General features: G+C 44.2%; 1 protein-coding gene across 1 annotated transcript in view; it reads left to right on the top strand.

The window, feature by feature from the left end:
- The window catches only part of RUNX2 (RUNX family transcription factor 2), a 135181-nt gene extending 117128 nt beyond the window's left edge, over positions 1 to 18053 (top strand). Inside the window, exons 7-8 of the mRNA XM_055571282.1 lie at positions 15417 to 15482; positions 17231 to 18053. Coding sequence (XP_055427257.1) covers positions 15417 to 15482; positions 17231 to 17709 — 545 coding nt within the window. The 3' untranslated portion in view covers positions 17710 to 18053. The remainder of the gene's footprint in view (positions 1 to 15416; positions 15483 to 17230) is intronic.

Here is an 18053-nt window from a genome sequence, read left to right as displayed (position 1 = left end):
CATGTGCCAATGCAGAGGACATGGGTTCAATCCCTGGTCTGGAAAGATCCCACATGCCCCAGGGCAGTTAAGCCCATGCTCCTAGATCCTGTGCTCTGCAACAAGACAATAGCCGCCATTCGCCGCAACTAGAGAAAGCCTACATGCAGCAATGGAGATACAGCACAGCCAAAAATAAATAAACTGATAAATTAGTGTAAATGAATCACTACAAAAGTGGGTAAGGAGATATATAACTAGACCTCTATTTAGGGACATTGATTGGCACTAGAAAGTTGGTGATCGATCTGGTTGTATTTCAGCCCCAACTCAGATCCTCTCAACTAGTATGTTAAATGTCAGCTTGAAGCCATGGCTTCTGCCCTGGGTCCCTGCAGGTGGCCACCTGGCACTGCCCTGCTGTGTGCCATGTCCCTCGGTGCCTAAAAGAGGAAAAAAAAAAAAAAAACAATTTTACCAAAGCAAACCCCATCCAAGGGTCTTCCTTCTAACATTTTAATAGAGATAACATTTCAAATTGCAAATAACAGAACTTCTAGTTAGAAGGTGGGAAAAAAATCTGAAAGTTTGTGAAAGTCGAAAAAGCAAGGACCAAGTAAGGTTATACAGATGGCAAATTGCAGCCATTCACATGGAGGTAAAACTTCAGATACTGAAAAATATGGCAAGTATGCTCTAACAAACAGAACAAACAGGCAGGTTAGCACTGACGGATCCGGGAAGAACAAAGAGATCTGTACAAATAACCCTGCAGGTTGGGACTGTAGATTTCAGCGGCATCACCCTGGGTATGACGAGTACCGTGGCCCAGTGCAGTTTGAGGACGAAGAGGCTCTAGCAGCTCGTCTGGCTCAGGGGATGGTGGCCTGAAGGCTGGGTTGACCAGGAGACATGGAGACCCTGAAACCAGGAGATGCAGGCGCCCTGAACGTATGAAGAAAAACTGAAGACACCACCAGGAAGAAGGAATCGTCCTCGTGATGGGGAAGCTTGAAATCTTATGCTGCTCTCATTCAGCAACTGGAGGAACAAGAGAAAACTGAAAAGACCCAGGATGCGCACGTCATTAATAACAGTGGCTTTTCCAATGGCAGAAATGAAAGCCTGTGGATAAGGACCTCCCTGGTGGTCCAGTGGCTAAGACTCTGTGCTCCCAATGCAGGGGGCCTGGGTTCAGTCCCTTGTCACACACCGCAACCAAGAGTTGACACAGTGCAACTCGAAGATCCTGCATGCTGCAAGGAAGACCGGAGATCCCTCATGCCGCAACTGAGACCTGGCACAGCCACATAAATAAATATTGAAAATAAATAAATAAAGCCTACAGTTAAAGAACACCGTGTTACAACAAATTAGGTGCAGAGGCAAACGGGAAGGGTTATAGCAACTATGTCCAAAAGTGACAGTAAAAATAAGGGTATACAAAAAAAGCCTCAGGATTAATAATGATAATATTTAGACAGTGTTTTAAATCTATAGAAAAGACTTTCACAGACATCGTCATGTAACCTCACAGCAGCTCACCAGGGTACAGATGTTGTTGTAGTCCCTGTTTTGCAGGAACTAGGGGCTCTGGGGCATTCAGAGACTTGATCTCTAGGTCACACGGGGAAAAAGGGGGAGATGAAGCCTCAACCCCGAGTTTCTGGGCTCCAAGCGTGCTTTCCCCACCATGCATGGTCATAGGAGTCTCTATGTCAAAGCCAGACTTTGCTACAAAAGCCTGTTGAGTGTCCTCAGGGATTTTTTTTTTTTTTTAAAACACATCCAGTGTATTCTCAGGGAACATAACACCAGTCTTCCTTATTAAGTAGGCAGTATCCATGCTTGAAACAGATCAGATAACCCAAAATAAGGTAAAATTTACCAGATTCTTACCAGAAGCAACAGTGAAAATAATCTACCTTCTGATTTTTGTAAATCTACCTTTTATTGTAGAGATTAAAAATGCATATATTAATGAAATTTTAAAACCTGAAAAGTATATATTTTTATATGTGGGCAAAGAAACTTAAGCTACTTAAATCATGCAATATATCCTACCCTGCAAGAGCTGGAAAGATGGATATAAATAGTTATTTTAATTTCAGATAAGTCAGGTCAAAACAATTCTCTGAGAGTCTAGAGCAAAGAAGAAAAAGAAATAGCTTACATCATCTCTCTCATTGAACGTATGACCCTAAAGTGAAGTTGCTCAGTCATGTCCGACTCTTTGCGACCCCATGGACTGTGGCCTACCAGGCTCCTCTGTTCATGGGATTTTCCAGGCAAGAGTACTGGAGTGGATTGCCATTTCCTTCTCCAGGGGATCTTCCCAACCTAGGGATTGAACCCGGGTCTCCTGCATTGTAGACGGACACTTTACCGTCTGAGCCACGACCCTAAAGTGAATTTTAAACCCCTTTCCTGCTAAATTTAATGGCGAAAAACTCTTAAAAAGCTAATCGTGTTCGCATTTTCTTTTGGCTTTCTTGCAAACTATTGTCAACAATTACACTTTTTTTTTTTTTTACTACATTTTCTAATCAGCACATTGTATCTAGAGGGGAACCAGGTATTGTTCACACAAGTAGACATACCTCATTAAAAGAACCGTAATACTCTTTTTCACCTTTCTTTAGAACAGTATTTCTAATAGAATTTTTTAAGGTACTTTTGGAATTCTCAAGGTTTTGTAATGTGTAGCTGAATCAAAATTTTAGAGCTGGGAAACAACAGAGACCGTTGAGTCAAGTGTGGTCATTTTACGATGAATGTGGGGTCAGGGAGGAGAAGGGGCTCCACCACGACCAGCCCGCCCATTAGGTGCAGTGCTGTCTCCGGAACCTCAGCCCGACTGCTCCAGGGTTCTAGAATCCTGTTCTCCTTCCATGTTTTTTTTGTGTGTGTGGCTGTACTGGGTCTTCGTTGCAGTGTGTGGGCTCTCCAGTTGTGGAGCTCGGTTTACCCCTCGGCATGTGGGATCTTAATTCACCAAGTGGGGATCAAACCTGCACCCCCTCCATTGGAAGGTGGATTCTTAACCACAAGCCCAGCTGGGAGGTCCCTCCTGCTACATTTCTAGTAGGCCACTGACCCTTGTTTGATGTTGTTGTTGCTGTACCTGGCCATTTTGATCCGAAAAAGATATCCATGAATTATCTCCTTTGCCCCCTTCATCTTTTCACCCTCAAATTAAATCCTTATGAAGAGACTCAGTAGACTTAGCCCGACATCTCTGACAGCACCATGTCTCTAGACCAGTTATCAGTTGTCTTGGACCACATCTAGAGGGGACTCCGTGGACAATGTTCCCAGGCTGGGGAAAATAGGGCTCAGGTTTGGGGCAGGCAGAGAAATTCCGCTGTTGGAGGAGCTACCGTTGGACTGTTTGTTGTGTTTTTGTGTGTTTCTCTCAAGGATACTGAGCTGACCAGGCTCTCTCTCTCTCTCTTTTTTTTTTTTTTTTTTTTGGTCATCAAAACAAGTAGCTCCTCTCAGACACCTTAATACATAATTAGGTGTGTCTGTTTACACTTGGGAGACAGCGGGCTTCATGTCCTAAAGAAATACAAGGAGTCTGGGAGCAGCCACAAACAGATGTTGACATTGTCCATTTGTGGCGAGTTTATTACTATAGCACCAGGAGTAAACATTGAGGATGAAACCCCTCTGCAGGGGTGGGTGTGTGTGTTGAGAGGGTAATGTTATCGAGCAGAGTAGAAAGTGAAAGGAAGTCCTTTTTTTTTTTTTTTTCGATCTGCTCTAGTATTTGTTTATCTCCTACAACAAGGAAAATTTCACTATTTGGCTTTGCCTGTTTGAAGGCTTTTGCCAAATGCTTGACAATCTGTAAGTTTTGATTTGTGTCAAAAAACCCACTTTGAGAACAAGGTTCTATGTAACTAAGATGTGTTTGTTTTTGTTTAAATCACTCAGAAGAGAAATCATCTCTTGTCTATTGTGAAAAGAGAGTTTTCAATCAAAGGAAAATTCTCCATATTCTAAAATATACAAACGGCTCTTTGAAATGGATGCCAAATCAAACTCTGAAAGGGACATTTCTCTTGCAGAAGTTTTGAGTTAATTCCGTGTTCAGGGCTTGAGTGGGAAAGCTCAGACTGTCGGGGGAACCAGTTACAGCAACACTATGTGTGGACTCGGAAGTTACATAAGGAGCATTGTGTCAAGACAGCAGGAAGACTCGTGCACATGGTTTTAGGCTAAATCCTAGCAACAAAGTTCTTTTCAAAGTGAGTCAGGTTTTCAGTTAAATAAAAGGTAGTACTTTGGTTCCTGATATTGGTTCCTCCAATGTGGGAAGGCATGTTGGTCATCACTTTTTTAAAAAATTTCAACCGAAACGATCCCTGTTGTTAAAGAAACACCATCTTTCCGCCTGTCAGGACTTCTCTTAGGATAAAAAGTAGTAGATGCTAATGAGACAAGTCTACTGGGGAAAAGGGACACAAATTAGGAAACCTGACAATTTCACTCTGGCTCTGCCACTAAGTGGCTGCATCCACATGTCACTGCCTTTTTTCCTTGGCTAAGTTTCCTTATCCGTTGGTACCTGTCAGTTGGGCTTAAACCAGATGTATGTAAAAACAGTGACAACCTGAAAAGCAGGGTATACATTTGAGGCGTGCTTTTTAAATACAGTTATTACTTTTGAGACAGGAGAGTTGGCTTGGGGCTGAAAAAGAATAGCTCTTAGGATAAGGGAGCAAATCCAGGGGACAGGTTAGAACGAGAGATGCACCCCAAAAGTGGTGGGCAAAGCAGAGTTGTGAATCTAGAACTGACCTGAGCCCTTTAGGTGCAGGTAAACCATGGGTGTAGTAGGTCAGGAAAAGCAGGTGGCTGAAGATGGACCGGCAGAGATCAGAAGGCACAGGCAAACTACGGTTGGAGATGAGGACTTGGGACAAACCCAGCATCACCATCTCTTTTTCCTTACACACAACGCATTTACAAACTTCCCGAATGTCACTCTGAGAGGAGCTACAGTGCATTTACAGATACTCGCAGATAGGCAGGACAGAGTTGTCATTCTCAAGGAATTTACAGGCTGGTAGAGTGGTGAGGCGGAGAAGGCAATGGCACCCCACTCCAGTACTCTTGCCTGGAAAATCCCATGGACGGAGGAGCCTGGAAGGCTGCAGTCCATGGGGTTGCGAAGAGTCGGACACGACTGAGCGACTTCACTTTCACTTTTCACTTTCATGCATTGGAGAAGGAAATGGCAACCCACTCCAGTGTTCTTGCCTGGAGAATCCCAGGGACGGTGGAGCCTGGTGGGCTGCCATCTGTGGGGTCGCACAGAGTCGGACACGACTGGAGTGACTTAGCAGCAGCAGCAGCAGCAGAGTGGTGAGGTAACTGTAGGCCCTCTGCACGTGCATGCCTGCCTGGAAGAGACAGATGAAGAACGGGGCAGGGGGGTGGGGTGGGCGGTGTGCCAAGGAGGGAGGAGTCACTCTGGGCTAAAGCAAGGACATGAGAAGAGGACTCTTGGATGCCAGGGGGATTGTGAGGTAGATTTTGCAGGCTGCTTAGAATCTCGAGGAATTGAGATAGAGTGAGCGTGGGTACACTGAGGGCTGATCACGTCATCTGTGATCAAGGGAAGATAGAAGAGGGTGGACAGGACAGAACCCAGACAGGGGTCCAGTTTGACTGGTCGTAGAGTTCCCGAAGGACAGTGAGACGAGCCTGGAAAGGCAAGTTGGGACAGGACTGTTACTCCGGCAAGTGTTTGCTGTGTACCTAATGGAGAGATCTAGACATGTACACAAACCGGAGGAAAAAGCGTGACATGAAGTCACAGAACATGTAGGCAGTCACCAACAAGGATAAGCCTGAGGAGCCAGAAAGTCGGAGGAGACAAGGCTTCAGGAGCTCATCTGGGCAGCAGATACAACACACACACGGGTGGCTCCTGATTCTAGGGCAACCTTCTGGTCACAACCAGGAAGCCTCTTACAGGGTCTCCGTGGACGCAAACCCATGCCAGGGCCTGGGCAGAGAGGCAGGCCAGTGGATGCATGTGAGTGGAGCGGGGGCAGGGGCACGGGTAAGGCTGGGTCCTGGCAGGACACGGCTTGAGGCCGAAGCCTGTGGTTTTGATCTCAGGTTAATGTGGGTCGTGTGAGGCCTGGGAGAGCCGGTGGAGCTGACTTAGAAACTGAACCAGGGCATTTTGGTCATCTGGTTCACGTTCCAGGTCTTGAGGCATCGGGTGGTTTGAGTCACAGGTATTAAGGTTCAAGATGGCTTTGGGGCTGTTGGACCACACCAGGGCGCTAAGCCTTTTGAACGGAATTTTATTTGAAGAAAAACTGTGCCCCGAGCTTGTCAACGTTTTAAAGGCTGCTCCCTCCGAGGTGGCTGCTGCCTGGAGACTTCCTGGATCAGCACTCGAGTCAGTCACAGGGAGAGTCAGGCTGCGCTGAGGCCAGATTTAGACGGGCAGATCTATTCTGACTTTCAGAAGGGGAGAATCGAGCCGGATCTGAAAACACAGTCTGTGCATTTAGGGGATGGTGGAATGTGGTCACTATGGTGATTATTTGCTCTCCTAGCCTCCTTTTCCCACTGCAAGAGGCATGTTTATTTTTACAGAAGATTTTGGTTGGGTCTGGCGATGGGTGTGTGGAGTTTAATCGGGAGCTTCCAGGATTCTGATTCTCAACTCACGTTTTTCCTAGCTTGGACCCCAGTTTTTACATATTCCTTCTTCTCTGGCTCTTCTAATTCAAATAATACCGTATGAAAGGATACCCTCGTGAGATGGAGATGTTTACCATTTGCTGTGTACTTTTGCCAGTTCTCACTTACAAGAGTCTTATCCAGGGAGAGAACCTGAGGAATATAAAGTGTGACCTGCTTACAGTCACTCAGAACATCAGCGGTAAAGACCATGTGGGAATTCAGAGTCTGAGTGGAGCCCTCAAGATAGGGATGAGGAACCAGTCTCCCAGTTCCATATCCCATCTCTGCCTCCACCCCCAGGACTGGTAGTTGATCAGAACTCTTTTCATCATTGCCCTACAGGTAGGCATGGCTGCCAATATGTTAGAACTCTCATAAAAATGACACTGAATCTCTGTACACTGCTATATTTAAAATGAATAACCAACAAGGTCCTACTGTGTAGCACAGGGAAGTCTGCTCAATGTTATGTATCAGCCTAGATGGGAGGGGAATTTGGGGGAGAATGGATACATGTATATGTATGGCCAAGTGCCTTTGCTGTCCACTTGAAACTATCACAGCATTGTTAATTGACTCTGCTCCAACACAAAATAAAATTTTTTTTTTAATGACACTGAATCTCTGAACAGTGGAAGGGACTGTGGCAGCGGAGCCCCCCAGGTCTGGGGCCAGGTTCTGGGCCATCATTTACTGGTCTGTAACCTTGAGGAAATCTTTGAGTTTCAGTCTGTCATCCATAACGTGGGGTCAGTGACACCATCTCCCTTCCAGGGCTGGGTTGAGGATTTAATGCTCTAATGTAAATAGACATCTTTCATGGATGCTCTGCAGGTGGGATCCTCAAATCTCTTCCCCATTAGTAAAATCTGTGACACCACAAGATGCTGGGACTACAGAAACACCTGGAAGATCCCTATGGTTGGAGCAAAGACTGGGCTATTAAGCACCAGTCCATGCTGGTCCCCAGCCCATCCTCACAGCATTCCTAAACAACATACCATGCTTGAAAGATTCTCCCATTGAAGCACCTCAAGGGGCAGAGGGAACTCTGGAGCTCCTCCTGCACACTCTGCTCCTGCATCTGCTGACATAACCCCAAACCACCCGGCTCCTGCCTGGAGAGCATTTTCATGTCATGTGAATTTTCCTCCATGATATGCTTACTTTGGTTTTAATATAAAAATAACATCTTAATTTACTAATATCAGTAATATGTCCTTAAAAAAAAGAAAGAAAAAAACTCCCCCATGTATTCCCTTCTTTATTTCATGCCCTCCTATCAGCTAGACTTGGGTGTCTAATATATAACATCTCAGCTAGTTCATAAATTTATGCTTTTAATACAGTCCTGAGTTACCACTAGCACAGGCCACGGGAAAATACCAGCCTGTCCCTTCTAAATTCAGGCTTTTTGGAAAGATTAACTTAGGAACAATTTATCATTTAGTTGCAATTTTTAAAATAATCTTAATTGGCCACATATGTTATCAAATAAGAGCGGGTCTTCCTAGCCTCTGCCTCTGTCCACATGTCCCCCACCCCACACGTGTGCATGCGCACTCCACGTTGCCAGGATGTCAGAAAATTAATTATATCACCCTAGGCAGATACCGTCACAGGAAAGCCACCCCCTGATCGAAGATAAGATTACTGATACTGAAGCTGTTATTTTTAGGAGGGAGAGGCTATTGCTTTCCAACCTCCATCCCTCTTTTTCCTAGTCCCTCCTCTCTTAATTGTGGCTCTGTGTTTTGGTAGCCATAAGTCATTAGCGGTTTTTAATTTCTCTGAAACTGAAATAAGGTCTGAAAGGGTGGATTTGTCCCTTTTTTCCTCCTTTTTTCCCCTTCTTTTTTTTCTGGCTAATCGGAGGAACGCAACCACATCTGAAGCCACTTGGCTCATTATGAATTTCATGGAAACTGATTCTCTGAAAGTGTTTCCATATGTGTGTTCCCAATATATCCCATCCTCTCTAAATGGGAGCACAGACGTGTGCATGGGCTGGAAATGGCTTCAGGATGTGACAGAGCAATCATATGACCGCCGCGGCACCGTGGGTGGCCCCTTCTGAAAGACACGGTGTCCTGGGTGCTGGCCTCCTTCCTGCTGCGGATCTGGTTTCAAAGACTATCCACCCTTCCTAGCCTTTAAAAAGTTCTTCATCAAGGCCTAGCGAGAAGAGCCCTCTCGTGTTTTTTTTTTTTTAACTCCGTTTCTCTCCCCCTACCACCCCATCCTTTGGTTTCTTCCTCCTCGTAGCCTCCCGCCCTGTGCACGCAGGATCACACACACACTGCACATCTAACCACCACCCTCCTCCCCCTCACCAAGAGGAAATGTATTATGCCAGCAATATCCTCAAAATTTGGGTGGGTTAAAGGGATGGTTGAAGTTTTTGAAAATTGCCAGGTTGTACTTTTTTTTTCTCCCCCCTGTTCTCTCTTTCCTTCAACGTAGCATACTTTCTTAGCCTTGGGATCAGCTGGTCTCAGGATTTGTGAGCGTGCAGTGGAAAAGTACAATTCATTACAACACGGAAAATAAATATTTATACTGGATAGTCGAGGCACTTTCCTCTCTTTTGCACAACTATGGAGCGTGCTGGTCTGACCTTTTATTATCTTCAAAAAATCGATTTCAGATTCTCATTTTTCTGCTTTCTTTCCCATCAGCCTGACCCATCACATTTCTTCCACGTGGGGTATAGTTTTCTGACTGATTTAATGAAATTAAAAGTAAAATTAATTGAGTGATCAATACTTGATCATTTTAGTGAGAAGGAATAAATTCAGGGAAAGAAAGAAAGTTGGTGTAGAATCTCTTAAAGCCTCAGTGTGGAAAATGCAAAGTAATCTTCTGGGTAGAGATGAAAGTTGATTTTTAGATAATGTTTATACAGCCTTTCTGCTTCTGTCATGTTATCTGCTTGGGACTACGCTAGTAGTTCATTCATTTAGCAGATTTTTCGGAAGTACCCAACTTTTCCCAGCACCATACTGTGGAAATAAGGGAGGAGCTCAAAGGAGGATACATGGTTCTTCTTCATTTGCTCTCCCATTAGTTGGAAAATGAAAATACTTCTCTAAATACTAAGTACTTCTAAATACTCTAACACTAAATATTCTAAGTACTTCTTTAAAATACCTTAGTTGGAAAATGAAAATACTTCTCTAAAACCAGTGACAATACTTTTACCACAGAGTGGTAAAATTTACATATGTAAATATCCTGGATGTATAGGGTAAAGAAAAGAGGATAAGGGTTTGTATACCTGAAAGTCCTTGTGTGGTGGTGAGCTTTGAAGGCCCTGCTTACCTTACCCGGGTCTGGCAGACAGCAGAGAGGTAGCTGTAAGTTTGAGCATGCACAGAGCCGCAGTGAGGTGAGGGTCCTGAGTGAATGGCCTATACCACAAACAGGAAGGTTCATCCTGAGCAGCGAGAGATGTGACCTTGGAAGGGTAGAACAGGAAGCTCTGACGGTGCCAGTAGTTTTCCCATTATCTTTTTTTGCAGAGCTGTTCGGTCACACCTGGTAAAGGGTAGCCGTGACCTGTGCTGGGTCAGGGTGATACCCTCTGGTTTTTCAAGGCCTTGCATCAGCATGGCCTGAAAAGGTGGAAGATTTTCCCGTTCTGTGTGTGTTTTCAGAGAACTCAGATCTAAGGAAACTCAAGGCTGAGGCTCTGCGTTTTCCTGCTGGCATGCACTGCCAGGGCAGCCAAGGGGGAGATGTTCACGCGGGCCTGGGACAGAACTGCATTTGCATCTCAGGGTCATGAAGATCCACCTGTCTCCTGGCTGCCACTTCTTCATCTGTAAAGGCCATCCTCAGTTCTGGGTGGCGCTGACATACTGGCTCTATCTACTGTCCAGAAATTCAAACAGGGTGTGAGCTTTACTGCTACCTACTCCAAATAAATGACACAACCTTGGTGGCAGTGGTTACCCTGGGGTCCTGGGGACAGGAACGTGCCCATCCACTGTGCATTTGTAGCCTGGCCCTCTTTCTCCTTTCTCTCTTCTCCGCCTGACTCCCCAGTGCAGACTTAACATAGATATGGGCTCTCAGGATACTGGACACAGCACAGTGGCATCTGTTCACTAGTGGCAACTACCATTGGTTGGCCTCTGTCTGAAACGTTAAGTGAAGTGATGTAGTGATGTTTGGGGAGAGCTTTGAACACCCTTTAAAGAGAGTTTTATGAGATTTCATAAGTTAGGAATTGTATTTGAGTTACATTTAGGTCTGATGCCACCATTGCTGAATGCTTATTATAATATCTATTTTCTTAATGCATCAAAAAATATACCAGCTGTTGTGCAGAGTTCTTGAATCCCTAGCCCATTTGCCTTGTTCATTGATTTATTCATCCATTCATATGCTTACATTAAAAAAATTTAAGCTCTTACCCTGTAGACTGTTCTGAGGGATATGAGAGGAAAATAAATCATAATCCTTACCATCCAAAGTTTACTTTGTAGTTGGAAAGCACAGGCTAAGAAACAGCTAATAATTCAGTAAAGTAGTGGCTGAGGGCCCAAAAGAGTGATATGGAAAATAAATGCTATTAGAACAGGAGTGAAATAGGAAATTATATAATAGAGCAGTTGGGAAGGCGGCAGCCAAAATGTAGAAGGGGAAGAAGATGTTTAGAGGAGAGAGGTGCTGCTTCTTATTCCAATAGAGAGGATGCTGCAAGGGGGTTAATGAAAAGTGTTATTGTTTAGTTGCTAAATCATGTCCAACTCTTTGTGACCCCATGAACTGTAGCCTACCAGGCTCCTCAGTCCCTGGGATTTCCCAGGTAAGAATACTGGAGTGGGTTGCCATTTCCTTCTCCAGGCAATCTTCCCAACCCAGGGATTAAACCCACGTGTCTCCTTCATTGGCAGGTGGATTCTTTACCACTAAGCCATCAGGGAAGCCCTTAATAAAAAGTACCTGGATCTTATTTGAGATTTGGTGAAGTGATAACTCCTACCATTTAAAAGGTTTTCATGAAGCTTTGAAGTTAATACCTTATTGCTGAGAAGTCTGATGGCTTTTCATACTGTATATTTTTGCCCTTGCATTAAAAAAGGACAGAGAAGTCTGCATTTGCCAACCTGTGTTCCACCTGGACTCAAGGTCCCTGGTCCTTTTCTGTGTCCCGACCTGCCCTCCGCGGTTGGGATGTGTAAATTCCACTTCCTAGTGGAGATGGTCCCTAGGTGTGATGTTTCCTAGCTGACAGCCCTGAATGGCAAGTACCCCAGTCCAATATTCTTTTCAAGCTCTTATCTCCAGTCTTTTTAGCGCTATCTTGGCCCATCTTCAACCAACCAAGCCATAACGGTTTGAGTATCTATTGAATGAGAAAATGTATGTGAAGGTACTAGGGAAAGAAACATCAAGCATGGTTGTTATTAAACCCAAAAGGGGAAGATGAATGAGTATTAGATCACTGCTGCTGTAGCTCCCTCTAGTTAGGAGTCCAGCACAAGTCAAGATAACTAGCATTAGACAGCAGCATGTGGAAGGCGCTGAGTGGAGGTTTTCAGGCCACAGGAACCAGAGATCAGAGTTTCTCTTTTATTCTCCCTTATCTTGGTTTCACTCCTTCCCCACCGCACTTTCCACTTGCTCAGAAGACCCAAGAGAACTGGTTGGGTAAAAGCAGGCTATTTCCTTTTTCCCCATAGACTTTGAGGTGGGGGGGGGGCAAGAAATTTTTACTTTTTAAAAAATGGTTTTCACAATGATTAGACTTTGCATTCACTGAAGAATAATCAGTGCTTCCTTTTCTTTCCTTTTGGCTGTGCTAGGTCTTCGTTGGGGTGCGTGGGCTTTCTCTGGTCTAGCATGAGGGGTTAGTTGCCCCACAGCATGAGGGATCTTAGTTCCCTGACCAGTGGAGTCTTAACCACTGCACCACCAGGGAATTCCCAAGGAATTTTTACTTTTAACTTCGATTTTATTTTTATTGGAGCTTTATGGGCATTTTATCAATATATTCTTCCCCAGGTATATTAGATTGTGAAAAACTTCTGCTGCCGCTGCCGCTGCTGCTGCTGTTTCAATGACCAAGTTTCCTGCAGCTCTCTTTCTGATAAGGACAGAAATTTGCAGGTCTCTGACTTTGGCAAGGGGTGCAGAGGGTCATTCTGGAATGAAATGCATCTGTAGGGAATCAGCAGGTCCTAAGGGAATCAAGCCCTTGACCTTGGTCTCACTCAGGTTACGCCATGAATAACTAAATTAATTGCTCACTGCTTAGCAAATTAGGTCAGCAAGTGCTGAAAGAGTTTTTAAATAGCCTCCCAAGAACAGTAACTCTCTTTGGGGGCAACACGTGGGCACCAGAAGAACCTGCTTAAATATTTTTAAGCAAATTTATTTCAGCATATAGAACTTTTAAGGCAGATTATATATAATATATCTGCAATTGTGTCAACCTAATTCCTTAAGGGTGACTAAGATTAAAAAGAGGTTAGAAGTCTGAGAGGTCATGTCTAACTGTGGTTCTGCCTCTCTGGAGCTGGGTGATTTTGTAGAGTAAATGGTTCCCCTTCTCTGTTTAGCTTCCCTATTTGTCAGTGGGTTAGATTAAGATTATCTAGACAGTAAAAGAGGTGTTTGGATTTTTCTCACCAGAATACCCCAAACCAGCATAGGAGGATAAATGGGTACCTTAGGGAACCTGGGGGCATAGTCTAAAGCCTCCCAAGTGCAAATTTTTGTTGAAATCAGTTTTCATTTGTCTGAAAATCCATCTAAGTGTTCTAAAGCTTTAAAAATGGAAAATTCTGTTGAAATAATTTTTTCGTTTGCCTGAAAACTCACCCAAATGTTGTGTGCTAGTCCATATCATATTCGTGTTTACTGTGCAACATCCGCTTGTCTCCAGCCTGAGTAAAGCCAGCCTTTTGGGGAGATGTACCGTGTTTATCTTGGGCTTCAAGTAACTCCTGGCAGTACTGGCTTTATTTAATCTGTAGGTTGGGATCTGGTGTTTTAAACCGGCTCCGGGGAGCTCTCAGGCTACAAGGCAGATCACTGGGGCAGTTACTGAGCTTTGGCTTTATGTTTCTAAAATTAGATTGGGGTAAGAGCGCTTCTAGAACTCTCCAAGCATTTGTCCTTATCCTTGCAATAAATAGATACGACATTTTCTTTAGTTGACATAATATCTAGGTCTGTAGATGGTTTGTAGTTGTATGTATTGTGGTTGGTGATGTGTGTATGAATAGTTTAGGACACAAAGATCAGAACAACCTGAGAAGATGTTCTAAAAGAAAAACTGAGTTCTTGTACAGAAAAGAGATTAGAAGTATAGAAAGAAAATGTAGTTATAGCATTTGTTTCTGTAATAATTATTATAGAAAATAATTGAAAGTTAGGAAGGAGTTTAAGTTCTTTTTAAGTTGAGGATTCTTTCAATCTCCCCACCACTGATTATTATATAAGAGATCTCACGTGAAACTGTGACAAGTTGTTAAAATTTTTTCCTACAGTGTGTTCTGTAGGAACACACTAAGCAAGTTCTAGAGAATCATCTTTTTTTAAGTTATAAAAATGGCCGTATAATCCCTTTAAAGTCCACATCAGCTCTCTTTGCTCAGAAGGAGTTAAATCCTCAAGACCTGACAGTCTTAAGTGACTGGAAGCCACTGGTGAAAATTCTATAAACCTAGCGGAAACCTGTCGCATGGTGTTCTATAAACCACAACCAGAGCTCATTAATTGAAAAATGAATGTCAATTTGCGTTAGCCGGCATCTCTAAACCCAAAAGGTACAGTGATCCCGGCATGTGATGGATAATAAAAACATCAGCCAAACATATCAGGTAAAATCAAGAAGTTGGGGGTAGGGGGCGGAGAGATAAATTCAAAGCCACATTGGAGTTTACTGGCAGGGTCCCACATAAAGGGTTTTAATAGGGCTTCATAGGGCTTCTGCATTAAAATAAGGGAAACCACATGGAATTTTAATTATAAGGACAGGATATTTTAAGTATAAATACTCACGAGAAGCATTTTTTACATCGATGAGCCTATTTGTGTGAGCTCTGTGCTTCTGTGGAGCAAACGCTGCTGTTTTAAGTGTGACTTCTTTCCTTTTGAAATTGCTCACGTTATTCTGGTTTCTCTCACACGAGCTGAGTGTTGAACTTAATGCGTACAGAAGTGGCCTGCCTACACCTATTAACTCTGCCGACGCAAGTTCACCTAGATGCCCTGCGATGAAAATGAGGCTGGCTGAGAACATCTGTGGTCTCCATGCTGGGCTTGTGTCGTGTCAGGCACTACAGAAGCCCGGGGCAGGGAGATGGCAGATCTCATCTGCACCACCGTGGGCAGTTCTGTCCGCGTCCCTCCTTGCACCTTTTCACACTTGAACTTGTCAGCATTTCGTACTTGGGAGGGGTTAGGAGAGGCCAGCGGAGGATGGAAGAATCTATCAAAAGCAGAGAGCAACTGCCCAGACTGTGCGAGTTTTGGTTTGTCATCTTGAAAGTGTTTGCTTCCGGTATTAGAAGCTAGCTGCTCACCAGCTTTTCCCCCTCTGCTTATGGGGCCTGTGGATTCCGGGAAGGTTCACTGTGAGGGGTGGGAACTTCCCAGCCTCCCCTCCCCCTCCCCCAAGGCAGTAGCTTGTCCTGCTGTCTTGGGATTCACGGTGATAGAATGGTAGAAGCAGAAGGGAACTTAGAGCTCATCCCCTCGTTTTACAGATGATGACACTGCGAGCTCTGACTTCTGCCTCTGGCCTTCCACTCTCAGTAAGAAGAGCCAGGCAGGTGAGACTTTTCACGATTGCTGGGTTGGGCTGGGTGGGGTTGTCTGACTGAGACTGCCCGATGAGTGAGAACCACTTTTATTAACGACATATTGCTTTGAAGTAGACACTTCTAGTTATGAGTGCCCACTAAGGCACTTAACACCTGAGCATTTTACAAAGAACACAAGGCAGTGTGCATTTTAACAGAAATGAACAACTCTCGATCAGCACCTTGAAAGAAGATTGAGATGCTTCCTTTAGGATCCCAGAACGGGGGCTAAATAAAAAGGAAGCTGAGGAAGTACCTGCTCACTAAGGCCTTCAGGAATTACCGAGTGAGACTTCACTGGTGGTCCAGTCGTTAACATGGCCCACGCAACTTTCTAGTGCAGGGAACAGAGGTTCGATCCCTGATGGGGGAACTAAGATCCCACATGCCACGCATGGTGTGGCCAAAAATTTAAAAAGAATACTGAGTGTTTTCCCTTATAGATAAAAGTGGTAGGAAAAGCAAATATATGAGAGCCAAAGGATTGGAAGAGTTCAGGTGTGAACAAAATCTTTAAGAACGCTGGTGTAATCGAAGAGCTTGTCACAATTCTGTCAGTGTTAGAAATTCATAACCCAGTCTTTAAAGATCGCAACTATAAGTTTTTGGCATTTCCGAAAACTAATTTCCACATGAAGTGGTTTCTAACTGTGGTTTCATAAGTTGAGTGCCAGAAATACCTATTAAGAAGGCATCTTGTTAGTTTTAGAAGTTAAAGGACCTCATGTTTTAGGGGAAAACTGTCTTTGCTTCAGGTTCCCAGTTCAAAGTGGCCAGCAGCTAACCCTGTAGGATGTGGTATATGGGCCCAGTGGGTGGATGGTGAGACGCCCTCCTGTTCTTTCTCCTTTTCCAGGGAGCTTTTCCCCAGAGCTGCTCTTGGCATGTGGCCTTAATCAGGTCTTGTTTCTCCCGTCAAGACTTGAAGCGCAGTGATCACTAGGTGCCACCCACTTTCAATCCTGCTAGCTTATGACCCTCAGCAGAATTTCTAAGGGTCAAACTCTCCCTATATGACCCCAGATACATAAGCTAGTTCCAGAAAACATTGAAATCTAGTTTGATTTTCTTTTTGAAATCAGTTACTAAGATGAGGAAAAAATATATAAATTGGTTACTAAGATGAGGATTTTACATTATTTTACAAGTTCAAGTGATAGGCCTGTGTTAAGGTATCTTTTTTTATATTCCTTCACTGATGAAAGGGCCCTACTAAGAGTATCAATACCAAAACGGATCATTTTGGAATTTCTTTATTATTGGGTGAGAAAAAGAAATGTGTCAGACTTAGTATGAAGGTCACTTCCAAATATCTGAGGTGCCACAAGAAACAGAAAGGGAAGAGAAAAAAAAATCAATGAGGATTCAGTCTTAAAGTCTGGTGAGTGAAATCTGTCTCATGGAGTATGGGGTTTACATGCACAACTTAGCACATATTTGGGTTTTTTAAAGCCCTTTGGGATTCTCTGGGGCGGTGGGGGGTGGGGTGTGTGTGAAGAACTTGAGGCTAAAAGACTGTAAAATGAAAAAAAAAAAAAACCCAAAAGACTGTGTAGTGACTGGTGCATTTGAAAAGTCTGTTTGTGGCTTGCTGTTCCATTGGGGAAAAGCTAAAGTTTTCTTTTTTTTTTTTTCCTTGTAAAAAAAAAAAGAATTCTTTTATGATTTTAACTGATATTTACAGATGTTTCCCCCCCATCTTCTGTTGTAATTTTTAGGTGCTTCAGAACTGGGCCCTTTTTCAGACCCCAGGCAGTTCCCAAGCATTTCATCCCTCACTGAGAGCCGCTTCTCCAACCCACGAATGCACTATCCAGCCACCTTTACTTACACCCCGCCAGTCACCTCAGGCATGTCCCTCGGTATGTCCGCCACCACCCACTACCACACCTACCTGCCACCACCCTACCCCGGCTCCTCCCAAAGCCAGAGCGGACCCTTCCAGACCAGCAGCACGCCATATCTCTACTATGGCACCTCGTCAGGATCCTATCAGTTCCCCATGGTGCCCGGGGGAGATCGGTCTCCTTCCAGAATGCTACCGCCGTGCACTACCACCTCGAATGGCAGCACGCTATTAAACCCAAACCTGCCCACCCAGAACGATGGCGTTGACGCCGACGGAAGCCACAGCAGTTCCCCCACCGTTTTGAATTCTAGTGGCAGAATGGATGAATCTGTTTGGCGACCCTATTGAAACTTCCTCAGCAGTGGCCCCAGCGGTCTCGGTGGGGAGCCACATCCCCAGTGTATCGACATATACATATATAGAGAGTGCATATATATGTATATCAACTCGCTATCTACAAAGTGCCTGTTTTTTTAGAAAATTTTCTTTTCTTCTTCTTTTTTTTTTTTGCATTCAGCCACTCTGTCACGATCTTGCAACCCTAAGAGGGTAAATCTTGTAAAGCAAAAGGCCCAAGAGAGAGACAGTCCTAACCAGGTTTCAGATCATTTTCTATTTAAACATGTACCTTTGCAAACAAACAAAGGGAAAAAGAAAAAAAGGTATTTTTTGTTTGCTGTTGTCGTTTGGTC

The sequence above is a fragment of the Bubalus kerabau genome, chromosome 3, assembly GCF_029407905.1.
Source record: "Bubalus kerabau isolate K-KA32 ecotype Philippines breed swamp buffalo chromosome 3, PCC_UOA_SB_1v2, whole genome shotgun sequence".
Classification (NCBI taxonomy): domain Eukaryota; kingdom Metazoa; phylum Chordata; class Mammalia; order Artiodactyla; family Bovidae; genus Bubalus; species Bubalus kerabau.
The sequence above is the reverse complement of the archived record's forward strand: the minus strand, read 5'-3'. Positions and strand labels throughout refer to the sequence as shown.